The sequence below is a fragment of the Ornithorhynchus anatinus genome, chromosome 16 (genome assembly GCF_004115215.2).
Source record: "Ornithorhynchus anatinus isolate Pmale09 chromosome 16, mOrnAna1.pri.v4, whole genome shotgun sequence".
Lineage (NCBI taxonomy): Eukaryota > Metazoa > Chordata > Mammalia > Monotremata > Ornithorhynchidae > Ornithorhynchus > Ornithorhynchus anatinus.
Genome location: NC_041743.1, coordinates 9,341,001 through 9,365,593, shown reverse-complemented (window position 1 = coordinate 9,365,593; position 24,593 = coordinate 9,341,001). Strand labels below are relative to the sequence as shown.

At 50.0% G+C, this 24,593-nt stretch overlaps 1 protein-coding gene across 1 annotated transcript in view; it reads right to left on the bottom strand.

The window, feature by feature from the left end:
- Positions 1-24,593, bottom strand: part of LHX4 (LIM homeobox 4) — a 31,235-nt gene that overhangs the window by 2,357 nt on the left and 4,285 nt on the right. The window contains exons 4-7 of the mRNA XM_039914352.1: positions 19,599-19,770; positions 4,339-4,541; positions 987-1,141; positions 267-438 (exon numbers count right to left, since the gene is read on the bottom strand). Coding sequence (XP_039770286.1) covers positions 267-438; positions 987-1,141; positions 4,339-4,541; positions 19,599-19,770 — 702 coding nt within the window. The remainder of the gene's footprint in view (positions 1-266; positions 439-986; positions 1,142-4,338; positions 4,542-19,598; positions 19,771-24,593) is intronic.

The window sequence follows — 24,593 nt, the reverse complement described above, 5'->3', positions numbered from 1 at the left end:
GAGTGGAGGAGGCAACAGGGAAGCAGGACAGACTCCTCAACATGCGGGAGAGGGGGAGCTTGACCTGGCTGGGACTGGAGACCCTGAGGTACCCTCATCACCCCTCCCCAGGCCCCCCAGAGCCTGCCCCACCTGTGGCAACATCTCTCCTTGGCCTCAGCCCTGCCTCCCCCACATCTCCAGCAGGCACAGTGGTTCCAAACACCCTCCACCCACCAGATGGTAACAGGTGGCTCCCGGCCCCCTCCCCTCCCGGTTCTACTCACCTCGGAAGCTCAGCTCACTGTCGCTAACACCGCAGTCCTCGGCCGAGCTCTCTTTCTCGTGCTTGCTGCTTCCTCGGTTCCTCTTCACGCTCTTGTAGAACTGCCCCCAGCGGTGCCGCCCAGCATCCTTCTTCAGACGTTTCTCCTTAGCTCTTCTGTTCTGAAACCAGACCTGGAGCAAGTGGCCCAGGGAGGGGAGACAGGAGAGTCAGGGAGGGGTGGGATCCCGAGGGCAGGGCAGAGCAAAGCGGGACACTCCCACCCCCAGCCTCACTGGATTTCATTCTTCCCTCCAGCATCACTGGGCAGTGTGCGGAGGGACCGACCCTCAGATGCCTCTGTCTCTTCAGTCCCTGAATCTCAGCAAACTACCCCACTCTTTCCTACCCCCTTGGTTTCCCAAAAAGGAAACTCTTCATCCCAGGCCAACAGTCTACTCTGTAAATCCTGCTCCTTCTTGAACTGTCAGTCTGTTGAGGGGCAGGGATCATGTCTAATTTTTATCTGAGTATTTTTCCCTCATGTTTAGGACAGTACTTAGCCGACAGAACGTTCTTAATGCTATGATACCACTACTCCAGCTTGAGCTCCAGGGATGGACAGCTGGGAGACAAGGGCCGGGGACGTGCATAGCAAACAAGTGAAGTGTTCCCTCCTGCCCCTGGTACTGGTGAGTGAAGCCATTAGAGGGGCAGGAGGCCAGCCAAGACCGATGCTTACCTGGACCACCCTCATGTCCAGCCCCGTCTCAGAGGACAGCTGCTCCCTCACATGGCGGGCTGGCTTGGGGGAGTTTTTGTAGGCATTCTTTAGGGTCTCCAGCTGCTTGGCCGTAATAGTGGTCCGGGGTCTCTTGGCTCCAGCCTCTGAGTCATCTGCAAGAGATGTCACTCCTTAATGGCTAGGAAAGATAGAAGGACAACCAGAAAAAAGCACCACTTGCCAGAAAATGACCCTACAGCCTTTTCCCATCTTCAGAGGGTTCTCTTGGGGGTTTGCCTTTGGGGGGGTCACCAACTCCTGTTGCTAAAATAGATTAACCGTATCTGAGACAGCTTTTGGGACCCTGAGGGAAATTGCTAGTCCAGGGTAAAACTGGCCAGTGCTGACCAGACCACTCACTTGCCCTGAGCTATCAATATTGTTGAAGTGACCCCTCCCTCTCTAAAGTGCTGTCACCCAATCATAGCTGCCCCACCTTTTCCTCTCAATGACTCCCATAGGACTGACCACTGCCTGAATCTGGAATAATGCCCCTGCCCAACTTCCTCCCCCTCCCCTCCTGCTGTCCTGTGGCCCCCTTCCCCATCCAACCAGGACAAATAAAGCCTTCCGCTCAAGGGAATCAACTTCCACTGGCCGGAGTTCTGTCTATTTCAAATGGAGTCCATTTGTTCAGAATTACAAGAGCCAGAAAAGATACGAACAGCTCCACTTCCCCACTTCTCCTTCCCAGCTGTCTTTCTAAATCTATCCCTCTATCAGCAGCTCTCATCTCTTAAAAAGTTTGCTCCCACTCTCCTCTCTTACCACCATCTTCAATATATCACTCTCAGATGGTTCCTTCCCCACGTTTTCAAAATTCAGTCAGGTCTCCCCCATTCTACAAAAAACCTCTGGATCCCATGCATCCCCCCACCTGCCCTACTGACTCGGTATTCTCTTTCTCTCCACCAACTCTCTTCTTGAGCCGCTTTAAGGGAGTCATCCTCTTCACCCCACTGAGATCCCATTCTCCAGAGTCACCAATGACCAACTCAGAGCCAAGCCCAGTGGACTCTACTCTGCCCTAATTCTCCTTGACATCACAGCCACCATCAACGTTTTTGAATACTCCCTATCCTTGGAACACTCTCAGATCTCGGTTTTGCTAATCAGGTACTCTCCTGATTCTCCTACCTCTCCTCACAGTTTCTTCCACTGGCTCTTCTTCCATCTCTCATCGCCTAACTGGGTGTTCTGTGAAGCTCTGTTCTGGATCCCTTTATCGTCTCAGGGTCACTCAGGGAGCTCAACAACTAGCATGGTTTCAGCTACCACCACTATGAGAATAACCCCCAAACCTACCCCTCCAGACTCCTCTCTCCCACATCTCCTCTTGCTTTCAGGACATGACCACTTAGCTGGAATTCAACATTTTTAAACTTCTCACCTTCCCCATTTTTCCATCTCTGCCAACAACAGCACCATCCTTCCTGTCCCAAAAGCCTACATCCTTGATGTCATCCTTGACTGTTTAGCCTGCCTTCTGCTTCACAATGTCAACTGCTAAATCTTGCTGATTTTTCCTAGATCTGTCCCTTCTTCTCCACCAAAACAGCCACCACCCTGATTCAATCAACTAATTGATGTTATTTACTGAGCATTTACTGTGTGCAGAATACTGCACTAAGTGCTTGGGAAAGTAGAATAAAGAACAAGCACTCATCAAACAGCAGTTAAACTACAATATCAGCCTCCTCACTGATCTTGCTTCTAGCCTCTCCCCTTCTCCATTCTTTTACCCACATCTTCTTCCTGAAATGGCACTCAGGACACAATCCCCAAAATGCCCTACTGGCTGCCCAACTCCCTCTGCATCAAGCAGAAACTTCCTAGCATTGGCTTCAACACTCTCCCTCAGCTTTTTCCATCTGATGTGTTGGCCCTCCTCAGCTTGTCCTCTCCCCAAGCTCACCAAACTATATCTCCCTGTCACTTCTCATGCCTCCAATCCTTTCCTCATGCTGTTCCCCCAGTCGGGAACTCCCTTCAACTCCACCAAAATCCTTCTAGATGACAGTACACCCCACCTTCAAAGCCCTCCTAAAATCCCGACTTCTCCAATGAACTCCCAACATCCAGAGTTGTATCAACGCAACAGGCATCTTATGAATTTATACCCATCCTCAGCATTGTGTAGAACTGAAGCATGCCCTAGTGGAGAGAGCATGGGCCTGGGAGTCAGAGACCCTGGGTTCTAATCCCGACTCTGCCACTTGTCTGCTGTGAGACCTTGGCCAAGTCACTTAACTTCTCTGGGCCTCAGTTTCCTTATCTGTAAAAGGGAATTAAATACTACTCAATTGGACTGTGAGCCCTATGTGGGATAAGGCCTGTATCCAAGTTGATTATTTTGTATTTACCCCAGTGCTTAGAACAGTGATTGGCACATAGTAAGGGCTTAACAAATATCATTATTATTATGTATATATATTCAATTTTTATGGTATTTGTAAATTCAGTGTTTTTTCTGATATTTCATCCTGACATACAGTAGCTTAGTAATAGTATTTACAAAGTTCTATGTGCAACTAACTGAGTTAAGTTCTGGGGGAAAATGTACCTGGATAAGAATTACATGGTCCTTGCCCTCTGATACAAGAATAAATTGGGGAGGAGGAGTTGACTCAAGACACATAAGAAAAGAATGGAACAATTGAGATACAAATCTAGGCCCATCCTAGACATCTCTTTCCTACTCCCCACTTTCCGTCAGTTTTGCCCAAGAGCTGAAGCTGTTCAAGGGGTCTCACCCATCTACAGTTAAGGTTGGGAAAGGGGGTAAGGGTATTTCCATACTGCTTACCTGGATTTCTTCCAGATAACAGAGTTTTTCTCACTCTCCTTGGTTTATGCTATCTAAACTGTTTTGGCTATTAAACCAACATCGGCTAGGAAACATCCCAGAGGTGCCTGTATGCCTACTGGGAGGTAAGGACTCCTGGAGTACAGTTCCAGCCCAGCGATTCCCGGAGAGTGATGAGGTGATATCTGGGGTTGAGATGGTGAGTCAGGAAATAAAGATACCCCAATCACAGGCCCGGGAGTGAGGGACACACAGGGCAGGAAAAAAAAAAGGTGGTGAGGTGTGTGTGGCGGGGGGCGGGGCGCAAGGGGGGTGGCGGTGTACAATTTGGCCACAGGCCATGAGTTGGGGGAGCCTTGGAGAAAAACGCCAAGAGCTATCCTGCCTTCCTTCAGGATGAAGAGGGCAAAGGAAACAGTTGCCACCATGAATGCCAACCTGGAACGAAAGGGATCAGGCCCTCCTCTCCTCCTCCACAGAATTCTGGAGACCTGGGATCCCTACCGTTCTGCTTAGCCGTCTCATAGTCCTCCTTGCACACCAACCGCCCATCCTCCATAAGGTAAAACTCGTCGCCCGTGGCCAGCTGGCGGTTGCAGATGATGCAGGCAAAGCAGTGGAGGTGGTAGACAAAGTCCTGGGCCTTCCGGACCACTTGGGTTGGAGGGATGCCCTGCTGGCAGGCCGTGCATTTTGTGCCGAAGCGCCTGGGAGGGAGACAAGAGCCACAGAGAGGAGCGTTACTACCGGCGGAAGGGGCCGACCCACCACACTCAGCCCTGGCCCCGGCCCCCACTGGCACCAATTTGGGTCTCCACTAAGGAGAAACAGCATCAGTGTTCATCCAAAGTCCTGTAGGCACTGAGCCAAGAATTCATTTCTCCACAGGGGTCACTTGTTATCTACAAAGCCAAAGCTAGTTATTCATTAGGAAAATGACTAAATAAATAACACCACCACACGGGGCACCACCTCCATAGCCCTCCAACTAACTCTACTGTTTTTTTCCCCTAATGGCTCAGCTCAACTGCCCTGGAAGCCAAAATGAACTCTCGGCACACTGGCTGCCCCTAAAGCGCTTGGCAAAAAGAGTCCTTCTGCCCCAGCAGGCTACATCTCAGGGTCAGTGGCGTGGATTCTAAGGAAGCACTCAGACCCAGACCAGTTCTGGGGGTTCAGAAATAAAGTGAGTTGATGGACATCCCACTCCCTTCCCCGAATACTAATCCCCACCACAAGTGAATTAGTTTAACCCCAAAAGCTGCCTCTGGTGAATTATGGGCAAGGGGTGACCTGGCCAAAGCCACTGCTGACTGAGATGGCAGGTGAGACTTCCCACTGCAGGAGGGAGGGGGAGGGGAAGGCGGGAAGGCAGGGGCAGAGTTTAAAACAGCAATCAACCTAATTATTCATGACATTTCACACAGCAGAACTTTATCTTCTTCAGGATGAAAGACTTTGCCTAATGGATCTGGGGAAGGTTTGATTTTAATGGTCCTTTTAACTAATGCTTATAGGCAGTATGATTTCCCCTGAAAGGACAGTACATATTTCATCCACATTAATACCAAATAAATTAATTATGGTCACGGTTATCATGATGAATCCCAGATTAATGTGGAATGATAGGACTCTTATTCTCTAATGATACCTGGTGTTGGGGGTGTTGCGTGAATGAGTGTTTCTGGGGGCTGGGGGAGCACAGCTTGTGCATTACTGTGGTTGTCTGGAGGTTGGCGCCTAGGCAACTGGGGAGGGTCTGTGCTGGGGGTCCCCGAGTTTCCCCAACGAGGGCTGTAGGGGGGAGTAAAAGACTGTCCCCTACAGGCTTCGGGACTCCTTCCCTGGATAAACCACAGCAGGTGGGGAGGGAGCCAAAGCTGGCCGCTCTCTCAAGTGTTTCCTGATCTGTCCGGAAAGGAGGCAAGGCCTGGTCTGTGTATTTCCAGGCATAGATACCATAGCTCCCTGCTGTGGGTGTCCCTAGACCCCCTGAGCTGAAAGGGAGAGGGAGATGGGGGGAAAATTTGGGGGAGGTAGTGAAATATGTCAACCCGGTGAACGAGGAATGGCTGCAGGTTTCTCCGTGAGCGAATCTTGAGAGTGAATGTGTTGTAGTCATGTGTATTTGTACATTCGTGTGTACACAAATACCTACAATATCAAATCAGAGCAAACTATCTGCTTACCAGAATCCCACTAACTCTATTCTTTGTTGTAGTGTCACTATCAGGAAATAGAAAATGTCTCAGGAATTCATGTGAAACAAATGAAAGGGGTGGGCGGGAAGGAGGCAAAGAGGGAGAGGGGGGTTGGAGGAGGGGTTGAGGAGAATGAGGGAAGAGGGAGGAGTAGCTTCTTTGTCAAGCCTGTTACCAAACCTACAGAAAGAATAGGTCTTCCATATCAACAATCTGTTCCAGTAAGTATCCAAGTCCCTTCAACTGGGGGGGGCGGGGGAGAAGGGTGGCACAGGCAGCCTCTCTAGGTAGAGCAATTGGCAACACCGACCCTAGGGACGAAGGAGGGGGGAGAGGAGGGATTGAGCCAAGGAGAGTGGAGGGAGAGGCCCTGGAGAAGGAAAGGAAAGGACGGGAGAGGGAGGGGGGAGAACTGGGTATATTTTCTTGAGTACAGCAGAGCTCGTTCTCAGGCACTCCTGTGGCCTTCTCTATCGAAGGGGCAGGAACCAGCTCTCACTACAAAGCAGCTTTTGAATTTCAAGCACAAGAAGCCCAGTTGACACATATGCACTAGAGACAGGAAAGATAATGGGGGAATAAATTTAATCTACATAACGACAGTGATTCATGCACAGGGGTGGCAAGTGCACTAGAAAAATGAAAAATAAATGGACTTCCCCACCAGTGCTTTTTTACCAATTGAAGCAATTTCCCTGATTGTGGGACTTCTGCCTCGGCTAAGGAGCAGGCCCCTGTCCCTCGCTACCTTTTCCTCATGCCACGGCCCTGCAGCCAGTCAGGTGGGGCCGTAGTTGCCCCTTGGAGTCTGGCATCCTCCCGTCATGCTTCAACTCCCGAGGTGTTGGGTGAGGGGGGATTAGAACCCATGTCCTCTGACTCCCAAACCCAAACTTTTGCCATTAGGCGATCCATCTCAAGTCAGTCTGTTGGCTCCTGTCAGCTATGTGGTTAAAGCGTTGGGAGGGAAGGCTAAACTCTTTGGCTAAAATGAGATTTGGGGGTAGTCACAGGGCTCTCCTCGTCTCCCCTGCCCCCGCCCCCCTGCTAAAGTTAAATAATAATAATAATAATAATGTTGGTATTTGTTAAGCGCTTACTATGTACCGAGCACTGTTCTAAGCGCTGGGGTAGACACAGGGGAATCAGATTGTCCCACGTGGAGCTCACAGTCTTCATCCCCATTTTACAGATGAGGTAACTGAGGCACTGAGAAGTGAAGTGACTTGCCCAAAGTCACACAGCTGACAAGTGGCCGAGCCGGGATTCGAACCCATGACCTCTGACTCCAAAGCCCGTGCTCTTTCCGCTGAGCCACGCTGCTTCTCTAAAGAGAATCTAGTTTTGAAACCTGGGTTACCCAATGCCTCCCATAGTAGGCAGAGAGGGACAGGGCCCCCAACTGAGTAGCCAACTGGGGCGGACCATACCTGTTTACACACTCCCAGTGTTTGGGCAGGTGTCCAAGGGCTCCCCTCCTCCAGGGCCCCGTACACTCATCCCCTGCCTCAAGCCCCGCCAGGCCCCGCCCTGTCCCAAGCCGGCAGCAAGAAAAGATGCAGCACGATTCCAAGCTGCTCCTCCGGCGATGAGCCAAAGGAGAAAAGACTCAAGGGAGATTGGGGTCAGAAATGGTGACCAAAGAGTCATGGCCATGCCAGACCCCTGGAGCTTATATTCAGGAACTCCCAACAGTCATTCTGCCCTTTGTCTTAGGCAAGGCCTGTGAGGGGCCCCGGTGATTAGAGTGGGAAACCAGGATGGCCACTCTCAGCACCCCTTTGCTGATGGTTCTGCACAGAGTACGCGCTCAATAAATACCATTGATTGATGGGAAGAAACAGACAAATGCAAGTTATATAACAGAGACAAAGGACACACGAGAAGCCTCTTGGTGGAAATCTATGCTATCTAGAGCTTTTTTCCAGTTGGGTCCCTGACCACCGCTCACCTCCCCCACTTTTTAATTGAGGCGGCATTTCTGAGTTGCAGAACTCGGTGGCAGCAGCTCAGGAATAGGTGGCCAGGCATTTAAAATAAAAATATCAGATATAGAGGGGCCCAGTGCTAAATGGATGCCAGACCAGGGATGGACTGATTGAAAACAGGACAACTGCCCCCAACCCTTTTAGGAAATGCAGATCCAGAGTAATCACAGGATGTTCATTCAATAGTATTTATTGAGCGCTTACTATGTGCAGAGCACTGTACTAAGCGCTTGGGATGAACAAGTCGGCAACAGATAGAGACAGTCCCTGCCGTTTGAAGGGCTTACAGTCTAATCGGGGGAGACGGACAGACAAGAACAATGGCAATAGAGTCAAGGGGAAGAACATCTCGTAAAAACAATGGCAACTAAATAGAATCAAGGCGATGTTCCTGGAGACCCACAGAAAGTCACAGACTGAGCCCGAATTACTACTCTCCTCTCCACTGTCCCCAGAGCCTTTAAGTGCCCTCTCAGCTTTATGCCTTCCTGTCTCCTCTAGTGCTCCTCAACCCCCACTTTTCCTCCCTGCTCATCCAGCTCCAAAAGAACCTACTTTGAGTCATAGCAAGGGACTGGGGCTCTCTCCTGGGCCTTGCCTTCCTCTGAACCAAGATTCCAGATCCTCGGCACCAAAGAATCATCTCAACGGACTCTAAGTGGCACCACTACAACACCTCTTCTCCTCCAGCATCTTAAATGACATGTGGTAGCCAGGGGCAACCATCAAGAAGGAGAGAGGAAATGTGTGAGGGTGGAAAGGGGTAAAGAGCCATCAAGAGCCAAGAGAAAGGAAAACCATGCAAATACAGACTGAGAACATTTATAGGAAAAACGGCTTTTCCCATTTTGACACTCAAAGCACCATATTCAGAGGGAGTCCCTGGCATGGACCAGCCCCCACGCCCCCTCCCGCCTCCCCAACATGCACACTAACAACTGTAGGATTTATTATATGCTTACTTTGTGCCAACCCCGAATGTACTAAGTACTAAGCACTGGGATATATGCAAGATGATAAGGTCAGACATAGTCTCTGCCCCACATGATGCTCGTAGTCTGAGAGAGAAAACAGGTATTTAACCCCCATTTTAATGAGGAAATGAGGGACAGAGAAGTTTCTTGCCCAAGGTTATACAGCAATCAAGTGGCAGAGCCAGGATTAGACTCAGATTTTCTAGCCCAGGCTCTTTCCACTAGGCCACACATTGCTTCTCTGTGACCCACGACACTGTGCTGCGTCACCCAGAGCACATGAAATACTATCCAGGACCAAAGACACCCTCTATTAGAAAAGGACAGACAGCCCAGCCACACCCATGGACAAGTAAAGGATCTTCTCGGCATACTGGCAAAAGCATCATTATTAACCCTTTCTAGTTCTAGTCGAGGCTTCCCCACAGAGGAAAGACACATTGGAGAGGGTGCAGGACTCTATTGAGAAGGGCCATGAGGGGAGGCTGAGAAGGAAAAGGACCTAACTCATGCTCAGACTCCTCACTCCAAAGTTGAGTGAAGTGTCAGGGAGCAGGCTGCCCGCCCCATTCAACTCCCCATACCTTATTTCCTTACCACCTTGGGGGCTCAATTCAAACATTTTGAGGATAGGCCTTCAAGTAGGCAGATGGTCTGGGGGAAAGAAAGGGCCCCAAACCTCCACCACCTGCTTCCTGGAAGAAGGTTCTAGCTGCAGGAAGGTCTTTCTCAAACCGGGTGCTGCACCCGGGTCCATGTGATGTAATTCTTGGCTTACGTGATGCCCTCACTGCCTGGATGATCATCCATGAGCTGCTGCCCTTGGGTCAATCAGAAGCTAGTTCCCATTAAGAGAGAGCTCTACGCCCAGTCCCTCCATCCCCGCTCCCCAGCCCGTATGCATGGCCTCGGTCCTGCTTTCCCATCCGTGGAAACAAAATACTGTTTAACTTGGATTTTCTACTTTAATTGCTTTGGCTGTGATTTATCACCGGCCATATATTTTTCTCGGCCGACACTTCCCTACGTGTATTTCTTTTATCTATCACCACATTTGACAGATAAGTTGCTGATATTTACTGTTACTGTAGGGCCCAATATTTCCAGCATATATCACCGTTCTCTGAGAAGCGGTTTAATGAGTCAAGTTTGGTCGCTCGTAAACTACCCTCTGACAATGGACTCCCCACCCGAGCCCGTTTCCTGTGGAGGTAGAAGTACAAAGGACCACAGAGGACAAGCCGTCCTTTCCAAAGGATACCCAGAGACCAGGCTGGCCGGTCGGCCAGCTGGTGCCCTCCAGCTTGTGAGGAGACGAAGTCGGGAAGGTTAGGGCTCTAGGCACCTGCAGAAGAAGCCACCTTATGGGCAGGTGCTCATGAGCCCCTGGAAGCTGCACACCAGAATTAAGCTCTGCCCAGCCCTGTCCCTACTTCACAAAATGACATTAAGAACCAAAGACCATGAGCGAGAACATTACTGAGCCAAACCAATGGTCCATCCAGCCCAGTTTTTGGTCTCCAACAGTGGCCACAAAATACTTGGAGGCTGCCTTCCTGGACACGGTCATCATCAATGGTATTTATGGAGCACTTACTTTGTGCAGAGCACGGTAGTATGCATTTAGGAGAATACAACAGAATTGGTAGACACACTCCCTGCCCACAGTGAGCGGATGTACAGCCCATAGTTGCTTAGCTTCCCCTCAGTGATTCTAACTTTATCCCAGAAATCTATTTTGGACTACCTGTCCATGAATTTACCCAAACTCCTCTGGAATCCAGTGATATTTGCAACCTACACACTTTCCTGTAGTAATGAATCAGTTATGCTGGCCACCTACTATGTAGGGAAGGGCTTCCTTTTACTTGCTTTGAATCTATTAACTTCATCCTTCAGTGGAGGTCCCTTGTTCTAGTATCGTGGGATTTGTTGACAGGTTATTGTGTTCACTCTGCCTATATCCTGCATGATTTTGTATGCTTCAATGCTGTCCCCTCTCAGCCTGTATCTCCCAGGCTGAAGAGTGCTCAACCGTTCAGTGAGTCACACCTGCACCTCAGACTCTTCAGTTGGAAAAGGGAATAGAAACACCTATTTATCCCCCAGATGTGTTGTAAGCATTCATTGATGTCTGTCAAGTGCTTAGAGATTAATACTTGTACCCACCAAGAGGCATCAGGGGAGCAGTGCTGCCAGCTAACATCACAGACCATTTCCTCGGTTCTGGAGTCATTTCCCCTCAGAATGGACAATTTGGGGTTTGGGCCCTGCCCAGAGGTGAAGATACAATTTGAATTCAACCACATAATCCACACAAGCAACACTTGGATAATTTTCCAGGAGGCTGTGAAAGCCACAGTTGTAGAAGATCACCCCTCCCCACTGATCTCTTCTCTGTTTCATTGCCCCACCCACTGAAAATGGCCTGGATTCCTTGAGTGACATGTGCTGCAGGGGTTGGGGAGGCAGAGCCAGGGAGGCTAGGCTGGTAAGGGCCCCTGGCCACGTGGGGAGAACTCAGACCCACTCAAGCTGATCCTGTGGGATGCACAACGAAGTTGAGGGCTCTGTATAATGGCAGGATCCTGGACTCTCAACAAATATTAATCGACGGCCTGGCAATCAACCCGGTCTCCTATCCCCACTAGGGCTAAGGCAGCTTCTTCTCCATGACAAATGGAGACTTTCCTTCAACTGAATCATCCAAGGGAGCGGGTCAGGGGTGTTTGAAGAGGAATTCCTTGAGACTCTAAGTTTGCTATGGGCAGAGAACTACCTACCAACTCTGTTGTACTGTACTCTCCCAAGTGTACCAAATACGTACCAAGTAGGGTGCGCTGAACATAGTAATTGACCGTCCTTGCGCCTCCCAGCCCAAGGCATCTGAGCCCAGCTCTGCCTTCCTGGCTCTGCCCAGCCTGCTATCAGGCGTGTGGGACCCTCTATGCTGCTCAGCGCTGCTCTCTACGCCCTCCAGGGGGGTGGGGTAGGGATTGGATAGAAACAAAAGAAAGGGATAGTTTCATCATTCATAAAAATGGGGTTAAGATACCTGTTGTCCCTACCCTTTAAACTGTGAGCTCCCTATGGGATGGGGATTTTACCTGCTCTCTTCATACTGTAACTACCCCATCATTTAGAACAGTGCTTAGCACATAATTAGCACCTAACAAATACCACAAGAAAGGGATTTGGCTCAGTCCTCCCACTCCAGGTTTCTTTCAGCCATTTGTTAGCCGAAGCTGGAAGGAAGCTCGAGTGGTCCACCCATCTCTCCAGAAACATCGGAAAACTTCCAACCGCAACAGTTGGCTTCTAAGAGCGTGGGCTCACATGGGAATGGGAGGGCAGGGTCAGAACCCACCCAAATCCACACAAGCATCAGTGAGTTTATACCAACACAATTAAACATTCGTTGCAGCTCTGACTGTAGTCTTCAGGAGCTGCATGCGTCTTGGCAGGAATCTGCCGTTCCTCCCCCGGGGCTCTCGGCAGCCTGTGCGGGAGCAGCAAGTCTCCCGACTGCAGCTCCCACTTTGGAGAAGGGAGCACAGAGTCTCAGGCGGCTTTTGGGTGTCCACACCTCAGCCCCGGGGTTCGGGTACATTCCAGCAGTCACATGGTAGGGGTCGCAGGGCCAAACGGTCATTTCCAAAAGCTACTGCCCTGTGCCTGAGGTTCAGTATGTGTGATGCACTACCTTGAAAGCTGAAAGTCATATATCCCACTAACACATTCCAATGCTCTTAGCATGAAGGATATTCTTACTAACTGAACACGCACAGCCAAGAATGTGCTGAAATCAGCTTGTGAGCGCTGGACCTGATTCTGCATCCCGCTTCCTCCTTCCCAATGGCCACCTTTCTTCCCCAAACTCCTCCCAACCTCAGTCCTGAGTTCCACTCCTCTGCCACCTCATTCAGATTTTCATTCTCCTTGTTCTCCCCTTCATCAAATTTCTCCTGCTTCTCGGCCATTCATCCCTCTCCTCCTCGCTCTAACCCTAGAGGGGCCCTTCAGACTCTGTTTCTGCATCGGATTCTCCTTGGTGACACTGAGAATCTTCCTTCCAAAGCAAACTGACTTATCTACTGTGCCTCGTTCTCATCTCTCCTCCTCCATGCCCTCCCTTGAGCCGGCAGAGAACTCCCTCTCGCTGCCCATCCCCAGCACAGCTCTCCCCCATCTTCAAAGCCCCCCTGAAATCACAACTCCACCTAAAGACCTTCCCTGATTAAGCTCTAAACTCTGCAGGTTACACCCCCGCACATCTGCCAACAGAGTATTTCCACACCACCTCAGTAGTGGTTAACTCACAACCTCCCCTAGCACTTATGTACATATCTTACACATCTTATAGCTTAAAAGCTTAAACAGAACCATTAGCATGAGGCACTCCATCAGCTCTCTTCCTCTTACCCACTCTCTTTGCCCACTGCACACCGGTTTACAAGCTTTGTTTCCCTTTAGCTAGCCTACACTCTGTGTCCAACTCTCACCTCCCCATCCGCTGACCTCTTGCTCACCATTTTCCCCCCACCTGAAAGTTCCTTCCATTTCACATCCGAAAGACTACTGCTCTCCGCATCTTCAAAGTCCTTTTAAAAAAGAGGCATCTTTTCCCAGGGGTGTTTCTCCATTTAATTTCTCATCTCCCCACCTTATATCCTTCTGACTGCCACTTTAACACTTTGCCACCTAAGCACTGAGCACTCACACACTCCCCTAATCAATTCATCAGTCAATCATATTTATTGAGTGCTTACTGTGTGTAGAGCACTGTACTGCGTGCTTGGGAAAGTACAGTGTAACAACATAACAGAGGTGGTAGATATGTTCCCTGCCCACAATGAGCTTGAAGTCCAAAAGGGGAGACAGACAATATAAATAAATTACAAGTATGCAGGGCTGAGGGAGGGGTGAATAAAGGGAGCAGATCCAAGTGCAAGTGTGATGCAGAAGGGAGTGGGAAAATAGGAGATGAGGACTTAGGGAAGGCCTCTTGAAGATGTGCCTCCAATAAGGCTTTGAAGGTGGGGAGAGTAATTGTCTGTCAGTTAAGAGGAGGGAGGACATTTCAGGCCTGAGGCAGAACGTGGCCAAGAGGTCAGTGGTGAGATAGAGGAGATCAAGATACAAAGAGTAGGTTGGCAAAAGAAGAGTGAAGTGTGTAGGCTGATCTGCAGCAGCAGAGCAGTAAGGAATTTCTATTTGTCTCCCCCATTAAATGGTAAACTCCTTGAGCTCAGAGATTAGGTTTACTAATTTTATTTTACTCAAATTCTTAGTACAGTGCTCAATAAATACCATTTAACTATGAGAGGCTCCTCTGTCTTCTGCACTCCCATTCCCAGGTAATTTTGAACCCCACCTCGCATATCTCTTCCACTACCTTCTCCTACATAAGCTTGCAGATGGCTCAAAAGATCCACCAGCCCATCACACATCTCCCATAGTGATGCATTTGATGAGAAGGAGCCCAGAAGCCAAAAGAAGCACAGCCTTCCAGGCCCAGAGCCGATGAATCTACGCAAATGTCCATGACTAGGAAAATATTCCCTATTCTCTGGAGATTTTTGAGGATCAATAAAGAGTGCAGGCCAGGTGACCAAACACCTTGCATCTTTTGTTAATTGAACCTTGACCCCAGTTAACTCAAATGCCTAGCCTACGTTAAGGAGAGATGTTTCCCCATCCTGATCCCTATTAGCAAGATTGAGACACACACCAGAAGGCTGGAGGGACATGCCCTAGGTCAGTCAGAGAGCACCAGTGGTCAGAATAAGAACTACAGAGGCATTTCCCTGGTCCCACATAAATACATCCATCTCCAGAGCAGCAACAAGGTGTCTTGGACCTGACAGGCATAAATCAGAGCAGGTCGGCGCCCCAGTCAGTGTGGGGCCGCTCCGGATCCCCCAACTCCCAAGGACAGCAGCTACCTGCCCTTTGTCGGTGGCTAAGCTGGAGGTTTGGCGATCATCCAGCTGAGAAGAAAAACAGCAGGGAGAAGGCCAGAGCCTGGCCCTGGGGCCAGCTGGCTCTGCCCAGCACCGCAGACAGAATGCTTGCAGGCTACTTGTCACCGGGGCTGCCGGTGTAGCTGTTGTGGTCCCTCCCAGGAATTCCACAGCTAAGTTACCTCGCTGTCCAGTCCCCCTGTGAAACAGCAGACGCAACCTAGCCGAGGAGAGAGTGGTTCTAATAAACCCGAGTGAGTTCTGAGCTGTGCTGTGGGCAGCCCCCACCCAGGGTAAAACTCAGAGGCCCCAGTATGGACAGCCCACGGGCCGGGATCTCCCCAACGATGGGCCGAAGGTATCTACACACCCAGAGCCTCATAGAGAAAACAAACGATGGGAAGGAGGCTGGGATGCTCTCACTCCTCCGAGGCCACAGACCCATCCTGGCGGCGGATCATATTGGAGACCAGCTCTAGGGCTCCAGGCAATAATGAGCACCCGGACAACCACAGCTGGCGTCGGGCAGTGGGGCGGGTAGTTTCAGACAGAGGGTGTTCTCCTAGGGGCTGCCTGCTTTAACTGGATCTACGGAACAGGTAACCCCTGAACCAGGGACAGACGGTGAGCAGGGGTAGTAGGGTGTTCAAATCCTTGTCCCCCGGTGGTCAGAAACAGTGGCTTCACTGACCTGGGAGGGGGTGGGGGATGAAGGAGGGAGCTGAATTCATCGAAGCGTCACCCACTATGTTTGCTCATAGATTTTAACACTGCAAGGATGTTGATGGGATATCAGGACTCCTCTCCTTGATTCAGAAATATCCGCCAAAGGGCCAGGGAGAGGCCAGCCAGAAACAGAGGTGACTTCAAGGAGACAGACGCAGCAGGGCGCCAGGGAGAGACTTGTCTCCGGGGAGCTGTGGGGAGGCCTCTGGGGCTTGGTCTGCCTTCTCCTACCGCCCAGTTCCTCAGAGTCAGTCTCTCTCTACCCATCTTGCAGAGTCAGGGTTGGTGGAGGAGGGTGAAGGGTGTGCACAGAGCTGGGCCCCCCACACCCGCTTGGGGCTGCGGTTGATCCTGCTGCCTCTCTTCCCCTGGGTCAGGAGTCTCCAACCTCTGCAGTGGCCGCGACCACCACTGTTCCGCCTCCTCCTCCTCCGCTCCTAGGCCCTTGCAGGCAGCGGTTGAAGGGAGCCTTATCCGGGAGTCCCAGGATAAGCGGATTCGGGGCTCAGCCGTCTGTCTATTTTATGAAAGAAGCCATCTTGAGTAAATGCAGGGCTGAGCCTTATTATCCCCGAAACTTACCATTCCAAATGCAGTGTGCTTTGGAATGTTTTGTGGCTTTGGGCGCGCTCTCTGAATACTAAATACTCGCTGGTATTAAAACAGATGACAGGCCCGTTATCCGGCATTAGTCACACAGGTAGTTCCTTCCCCAGAGCTTCTATCTCCGTTCTAGGTGGGAGCCAAGGACCCGCGGTGGTAAAACTAACACAATGTCACTGACCAAGAAAAATACCTGCAGCTGCAGCAACAATCGATGCCACCACCACAAAGGCCAAACCCCAGACGTCTTTCTGAGGCTGTGTGCATACTAACGGCGCCCTCTGCTGCTTAACCCTAGAACTCCGTGGCTCAGTGGAAATAATAATAATAATGATGTTGGTATTTGTTAAGCGCTTACTATGCGCAGAGCACTGTTCTAAGCGCTGGGGTAGACACGGGGGAATCAGGTTGTCCCACGTGGGGCTCACGGTCTTAATCCCCGTTTTACAGATGAGGTAACTGCGGCACAGAGAAGTGAAGTGACTTGCCCACAGTCACACAGCTGACAAGTGGCAGAGCCGGGATTCGAACCCATGACCTCTGACTCCAAAGCCCGTGCTCTTTCCACTGAGATGGGTTGGGGAGTCAGAGGTCAGGGCGTCTGATCCCGGCTCCGCCGCTTGTCAGCTCTGTGACTTTGGGCAAGTCATTTAACCTCTCTGTGCCTCAGTTGCCTCATCTGTAAAAAGAGCATTAAGACTGAGCCCCACTTGGGACAACCTGATCACCTTATATCCTCCCCAGCACTCAGTAAGCGCTTAACAAATGCCATTATTATTAACTCACCTCTAGCCTAAACCTTGGGGGTAGCTCTGACCTCCAAAGTTCATCCGCCTGTTGTATTGCATTGGGCGCCAAGAGAACGAAGGTACCAAAGCAGTGCTGCTCATCTGACTTCCATAAGTGACCTTGGACTCATGGGTAAGGAAGGACTCTCCAGTGGTCAACTAGGTCATCCATCTTAGAACAGTGCTTGGCACATAGTAAGCACTTAAATACCATTATTATTATTATTATCTGCCTTGGAGCGGAATGGCCCCTAAGCCATCTGAGATGGCCTGGGGCCTCTTCGATTCTTAAAGATCTCCAGGGAAGGAAAATTCTCACCTCTCTCAATATGTGGTTGCAGTAGACAAAAAATTTGGGTGTGGAGAGCTTCTGCTAAAAGTCGGATCAGGGGGAGACCTGGCCACCTAACCAATGCCGAGGAGGGGGCTACCTGCCACGCTCCCTAGGCCACGGCAGAGGGCACTTTCCCAGCCAATACTAGAATAGACTACAAGAGCCAGCTTCTCTAGGGACCCACCATCTGTGACCTCTGCCCCATCCCCCCAGCCCATGCCCCAGGTCTCATACTGGGGTAAGGGGGCTGACCAGCACAAGCTAAAAACACATGGCATCTCAGGGGACAAGCAACAGCACAGGACACTGAGACCCTTCACCCCCTTCCTTGGTCTCTGACTCACCTTCCTCCTCCACAGGCCACAGGGAACAATTGTCCCTAGGCTCACACATCAGAACCAGCCAGGTTCCACCAATTAAAGATCTTTCCTCTCATCTGACTTTCTTCTTGCTACGACCCTACCTACTCCTTCCCCTGCCCCCCACATCCATACACTTAAAACACTGTTGTCCTCATCAGAGGAATCACTATGGTGCACATAATCCCCTTCCTTATTTCCATAAACTCCTTGGGCTATAGGAAGCTGGGGTTGGTTCCACCCTAACCATGTAGACATGGTCACCTGTTGTGAATAAAAGCGGGGAGGGTTCTCACTGATTCAAATCCCTTTGCTTCTGGCCAACTTTCCCCGACTCCCATCTCTTTACCTCATCCATCTGCAGACCTCTACCTCAGCTGCAGCTAGCCAGGTTGAAAAAGGGGACTCCCACCTGGTCAGTGACAGTTAATAGCCGAGCCTAAACAGGAGTTGGGGGAAGGGAGAAAGGACATCCTGAAAATTCCCAGAGGAGCCTGAGTCACCACAGGTAGCCTGCTGAGGCCTACTGGGATTTAAGTGTCCAAGCAGCTCTGGGAGAGGAAGGGTGACAGTACCTGAACTAGAGAAGTGGCTACTGGGGGGTAGACAGAGAAACCCAGAGACAGACTCTCAGGAGAACATGATGTGTTCTCCTGACAAACCCTCACCCTCTTCTGCTGGCTTGATGATCAGTAGAGACCAGCAGAAGAGGGTGAGGGTTTGTCTTCCTAAGAATCCACCTCTCCCTCTGACCCTGATCTGAACAGATGCCAGCGAAGCAGCCCCGGTGATTAACAAGACGACTCTTTAGTCCAATTTGGGTTTAAAAATGTATTAGAGAGATTTGAATCCCTAAGAAGGTCAAAATCCCCACAAATAGTCTACATACTGCAGTAGCCCTAAACCATCACAATTCCCTTTATTTAACACATGGACTTCAAAAAAATAAATACCTGAAAAAATAAGATGACTGGGGAAAAAGTGTCTTCCATAAAGGTTGGCCACCCTGTTTATCGCTGGCTCCTTGGCCCTGGGGCTGCATTGCTTTGTCTGAGCCTGTTTCACTTCTCTTCCTGTCTGCCCACATCTCTCTGCTCTGCAGCTGTTCAGTTCCTGCGAATTCTCCCAGAACCCCCAGCAAACACACATCCTGACCTAAACCCACCAGCTTACCTCTGTTACTCTCCGCCAGAAGCCCAAAACTCTGCTTCTTTAGCCACAGTACTTTTTGCATGTATCCTTGTATTTTGCTCTTTTTTATCTTATTTTCTTTTATGTGTCTCACCAGTTCCCTCTCGTTCTTTATTTTTTAGCTTGTAAGCCCCTTGAGAGGCAGGGACTATGGCTAATTCTCACCAGTGCATTCCTTCCCACAGCTTAGTAGAGTGTCATATATATAGTAGGCACTCAATACTACTTCTACTATTACTGAATCAGGAACTATAGGCTTGAGCATCCTTCATGGAAAACTCCTTTTTTAAAAAACTCCTCTAGTCATAAGCATCTTCCCTGGCACTTACATAGGGTTTGCACACATATACACCTTTCCTTCTCCCCCAACCCTTTCTGCCAACCCTTCCTTTGAGAGGACAATGAATTATTCTGAACTTAAAAGGAGGAAATACCCCTGACCCTGACAGTCATTCTGCCATGAAACTAAGCCACAGGTGTGACCAGGAGAAAATGCAAGTTCCCAAGGAAGCAGGTTCAGGTGCACATCTTGCAAGTCCTGAGGTCTGGGGGAAAGGAGATGCTAACCCAAGCAAGCATGAGTGAGAGGAAGGATTAAGGAACAAAGGAGAGAAGGATTTTCTGATTTCTGACTTACTTGAAGAAGTCTTCCTTGCAGTAGACACTCCCCGCTCTGGAGAAGCACCGGTCTGCCAACTGCATCTGGCAGTCGGCGCATTTGAGGCAGGAGCCGTGCCAGTGCCTGTCTAGGACTTTCAGGATGAATTTATCCAGGATGTGCTGATTGCAGCCGGCACACTGAGGGATCTCTGAGGAGGCAGGAGCAGGGGGGGAGAGGAAAGGAGAGAGAAGAATAGCAGCATCAGCCCTGTGTTTGGCATCAGGCGCAGATACAACCACAAACTCAATCACAATCTCCTAAGCACTGTGGCTTAGTGGAAGGAGCATGAGCCTGGGAGCCAGAAGACCTGGCCTCTAATCCTAGTTGTGTCACTTGCCTTCTGTGTGACTGTGGGCAAGTCAATTAACTTCTCTATGCCTCAGTTTAAACTGTAAAATTGGGACTAAGTAACTGTATCTCCTTAGGCTGTGAGTTCTGTGTAGGATAGGAACTGAGTCTGACCTGATTAACTTGTATCTATCGTAGTGCTTAATACAGTGCTTGGCACATAACAAGCATTTAACAAACACTACAAAAAAAACCCAAACACTTGGGTTCTCACACACCTCTATAGCACTTATGAACATATATTTACTCTCGATTTTCTCCTAACTGAAATGTATTTTAATTGTCTCCCTTGCTAGAGGAAGGGATTATGAGGGCAGGGATCTTGTTTACTAATTCTCTTATACTCTTTCAAGCATTTAGTACAGTGCTCTACTCACAGAAGGCATTCAGTAAATACTATTGAAGGAAACACTACTGAGAAACAACGCTGACCCTACAGTCTGATCTTCCAAGGGAACAGAACCAGTGGAGAACATGGAACTGCTCAATCTGTTGGCACTACTGTTAGTCACTTACCTGTTGTACAAGGAATTCTATTCCGATGAGGCTAAGAGACCTTTGGACAGCCTTTCGGCCCACTTAGACTGTAAGTTCCTGGTTAAGTTATATTTACCCCAGTGAGATAGACCATGGGCCTGGGAGTCAGAAAGTCATGGGTTCTAATCCCAGCCTTGCCACTTGTCTGCTATGTAACTTTGGGCAAGTCACTTCACTTCTCTGAACCTCAGTTACCTCTTCTGCAAAATGGGGATTAAGGCCGTGGGACATGGATTATTTCCAACTCAATTTGCTTGTGTACTCCCCCAGCACTTAGTAGAGTGTCTGACTCATAGTAAGCCCTTAATAAAACTACAGTTATTAACAGCAATTGATGTATAGTGAGCCCTTAAACACCATTGTTAGACTTACCCTTTGACTCCCACTGTTCTCCACTGCCTAATTCCCACTAGCCTATCCATCCACTCCCCATTTCCACCAGTGACCCTTCTGGCCTCTTCCACATATTGGCAGTCCCACAGCCCATACATGCCAGCTGCCACTGCCCAGTTTGTCAAAAATTCCATCAGGAGATTGGAGGGGTGGGAGACTTCCTCCCTCAAAGGGGAGTCAGGGAAGGGCTGTGGGGAGCTGGGATGTGTTCCCCTCCCCGTCATCCTGCACACCCATCCCTCTTTCAGCTGCTCCAGGCATCCCAGCTGAGTGGTAGCAGCAGCAGCAGAAAGGAGAGGATCAGGGGAATACTGCCAGGGGCAGGACCTGCCCCCTCCCTCTCCCTCACAAAACAAGGATGAAGGTGCCGGGACTCCACCCTCCGCTGCCTCCCGGAAGGGAACACGTGCGATTCTCCTGGCCCAGCAGGAGAATCATCCTCATTCGGCATTCCACTCTGTGCAATCACCCCTGGACCAGGCCTTCAGGGAGAGGTGTCATGGGTGGGAAAGGAAATAAGCAGATTCATTGTTCACATTGTGGGCAGACACTGGCTTCCAGAGATCCGGTTGGACTGTGCTGGAGTATAGCATTAACACCTTACCCCACCCAAGCCTTGATCACGATTGCTCTAGCTGCCAGCCCAGGAGGTGGTTTCTGGCCAATCCCTGGATGCTACTTTTGGATCTGGAACTGGTGGGTCATTGAATCAAGCAAAAACTAGCCTAGCGTCAGTGTTGAAAAAATGAAAGATCACCAGCTTTCTCTCCACACCACTCAATTTCTTCCTGCCTTTTCCCCCCAAGATGGGATTTCTGACCTAAAATTTCCACCTGATTTAGACCCCGCACATTATGGAAGAGGTAAGGCAGCAAAAAGCCAGGACCCCAACATCACAAGGTAAATGCAGCAGCAGCTTACAGGCCCAACCCCCTCCCAAGGGGTGTCACACATTCACGGTTGTCTCAGAGACTGCTGGAGCTTTGAATCCCGGGGGGGGGAACAGGGACTTCTACAGCAAAGCAAGGCATCCACCTCTACTGGGCCACCATGTTGCCTCCCTGGAAACCCGCATCAGCTCTCCTCCTCATCCTCGAGGAATCTCCATCCTGCCCTGCCCTGCAGAAACCCTGGTGGAACAGAGAAAACCAGCCATAGACGGGTGCCACCTCCATAAAACCTCAGGGAGGTGGGGAGGTGGAGCAACTGCTGCTGAAGTGAGCACTGTGGCCTTGGCTTTGCCTGGAATCTGAGTCCCAAGGAACCTGAAATTCTGCTCCTCCTGTCACTGCATCCTACTGATCTTTGATTTTGAATTTAAGGAATCTCAGTGTTTTGTTTCATCTCTCCTTATGTAAGTGTCATCAATCCACTCTCCTGATCTTTATTTTTAAATTGTGAGCCCTACCGAGGTACAGAGACCATGTCTAATTTCCAACTGTGTATTATTTCCCAGCACTTAGCACAATGCTCAGCACACAATAAGCACTTAATACTATTACTACCTCTGCTAAGGGGATTACAGTGGTCAGGCTTTCTGGGACCCTTAATCACCTTAGCCCAAGGATGCTTGAAATAGGGAGGGGGAGGGGAGCAGAATTGGCCAAAGGCTCAAACCCAGTCGAGTCCAGCACACATTCTGCCAGTCAGTCGGGACCCATGCGGAGTTCCATGGAGTGTGCAGTGGGTGGGAGCAAGTGTATGGGAGAAGGGAAGGGGTAACATACCACTCACGTCAGCACCGTCTCCCTGGGCACTCAACACTCCCTCGGTTCCACTGCCATGGGAACCGAAAGCAAATCCAACCTGTGCCACAGATGTCAAAATGCCAACACTATGGTCCTGTGTGGAATCAACTCTGCTCTCCTCCTTCAGCTTGAAAGGTTTTCTTCTCAAAATACTTTTCCCTCCTTACTGGTTGTGTCTACCACTGTCTCCCAATCTCAGTGTGGACTCCTGAACACCAGTGAAAATGGAGAAATCCATCATCAAATACTACAACACGTTGTTACTGAGCCACTCTATATGTGCAGAGGAGTGGGGAGTGACATAGTGGGGACTTGAGAATTGCTTCTCCATTAGCCTCCTGAAGCACAAAGAACCCCCTTCTTTGAAGAGGAAGTGTTCACAGCTTAACCACTTGCATACGTTTTGCATGTGAATTTTTCAAATTTTCTACCAGCCCCTCCCCCCACAAATCCTCCTGACACAGCTCTTTCTTGCCTGCCCCCTTTTCCCAAGCTAGGAGGGACCAAGCATATGCTGACCTGAAGTCCTGCAACTAGCATCAGGCCCTGGGGGGCCTAAGGGGAGGTGGAACAGAGTGATGGGGGAGAGGGAAGGGGAAGTGCCTGGCTGCTGCCACTGAGTAGAGAAGCAGCACCCCAAAGCAGCAGGGGGACACATTCCTGGCCCCATCAGCACATATGCTGAAGTCTCAGGCACAGGCCAGTGAAATTCCTTCATGAGCGGAGGGAGGGGAAGGGCATGGGCATGCCTGCTGGGGAGGAGAGGATGGGAAGGGAGAGACAATATGTCTTTTGCATCCGTCCCTGCTATCAATTAATCACTTGTATTAGTTGAGTGTGCAGAGCACTGCAGTAAGTGCTTGACAGAGTACAATATAACAGAGATGGTAGACACATTCCCAGCCCACAATGAGCTTACAGCCTAGAAGGCATTAATATAAATTATGGACATGGACATGAGTGTTGTGGGGCTGAGGGAGGGATGAATAAAGTGAGCAAATCCAAATGCAGGGCAACACAGAAGGGAGTGGGAGAAGATGAAATGAGGACTTAGGGAAGCCCTCGTGGAGGAGATGTGCCTTCAGTAAGGCTCCGAGGTCGGGAGAGTGACTGTAGTGGCAGTTTGGATGGAGAGGAAAGGGTGGAATTTAGCCATGTTGTGATGGTTGAACTGACACGATTTAGTAGCAGATTGAATATGTCGGTTGAATGAGAAAGTTGAGACAGGGAGAATAGTGGTGCTGTCTACAGTGTTGGGAAAGTCAGGGGGAGGACAGGGTTCGGGTGGTAAGATAAGGAGTGCTAAATACACTGTGGGGGAAGGGAATGAAGAATCAGAGCTATGCAACAGAATCAAAATCCTAACCCCATTCCCTCCCACCAAGCAAATCCCTTTGAAAACCTAAACCAATGCAGCTGAAAGGAGAGGCAGAGAGCACTCAATTTCTGTTCAGCCTTCAGCTTGATTTCTTCTATGCCCTGGGTAGAGGCTAATCTTCAAAGCTGGTCCCAGTTGAGCACTTACCAACCAGAGCTAATGACTAGGAGCAGCAAGGCCTAGTGGAAAGACCACAGGCTGAGTCAGAGGACCTGGGTTCTAATCCCAGTGCCGCCACTTGCCAGCTGTGTGATCTTGGGCAAGACACTTAACTTTTCTATGCCTCATCTGCAAAATGGAGATTCAGTACCTGTTATCCCTCCTATTTAGACTGCGAGCCCCATATGGGACCTGATGATCTTGTATTTACCCTAGTGCTCAGTGCAGTGCTTGGAACATGGTAAGCACTTTACAAAAATCACAATTATAATTATTATTACTAGGAGCCCAATTCACAGAGTGGGGTGGGACAAAAGGATCAAAGGAACTGATAGGGCCCATGCTGTTCGGAGTAGCCCATTCCACCCAGAACCTTATGCGGTTGTAGCCGGGACCTGCCAAGGTTCT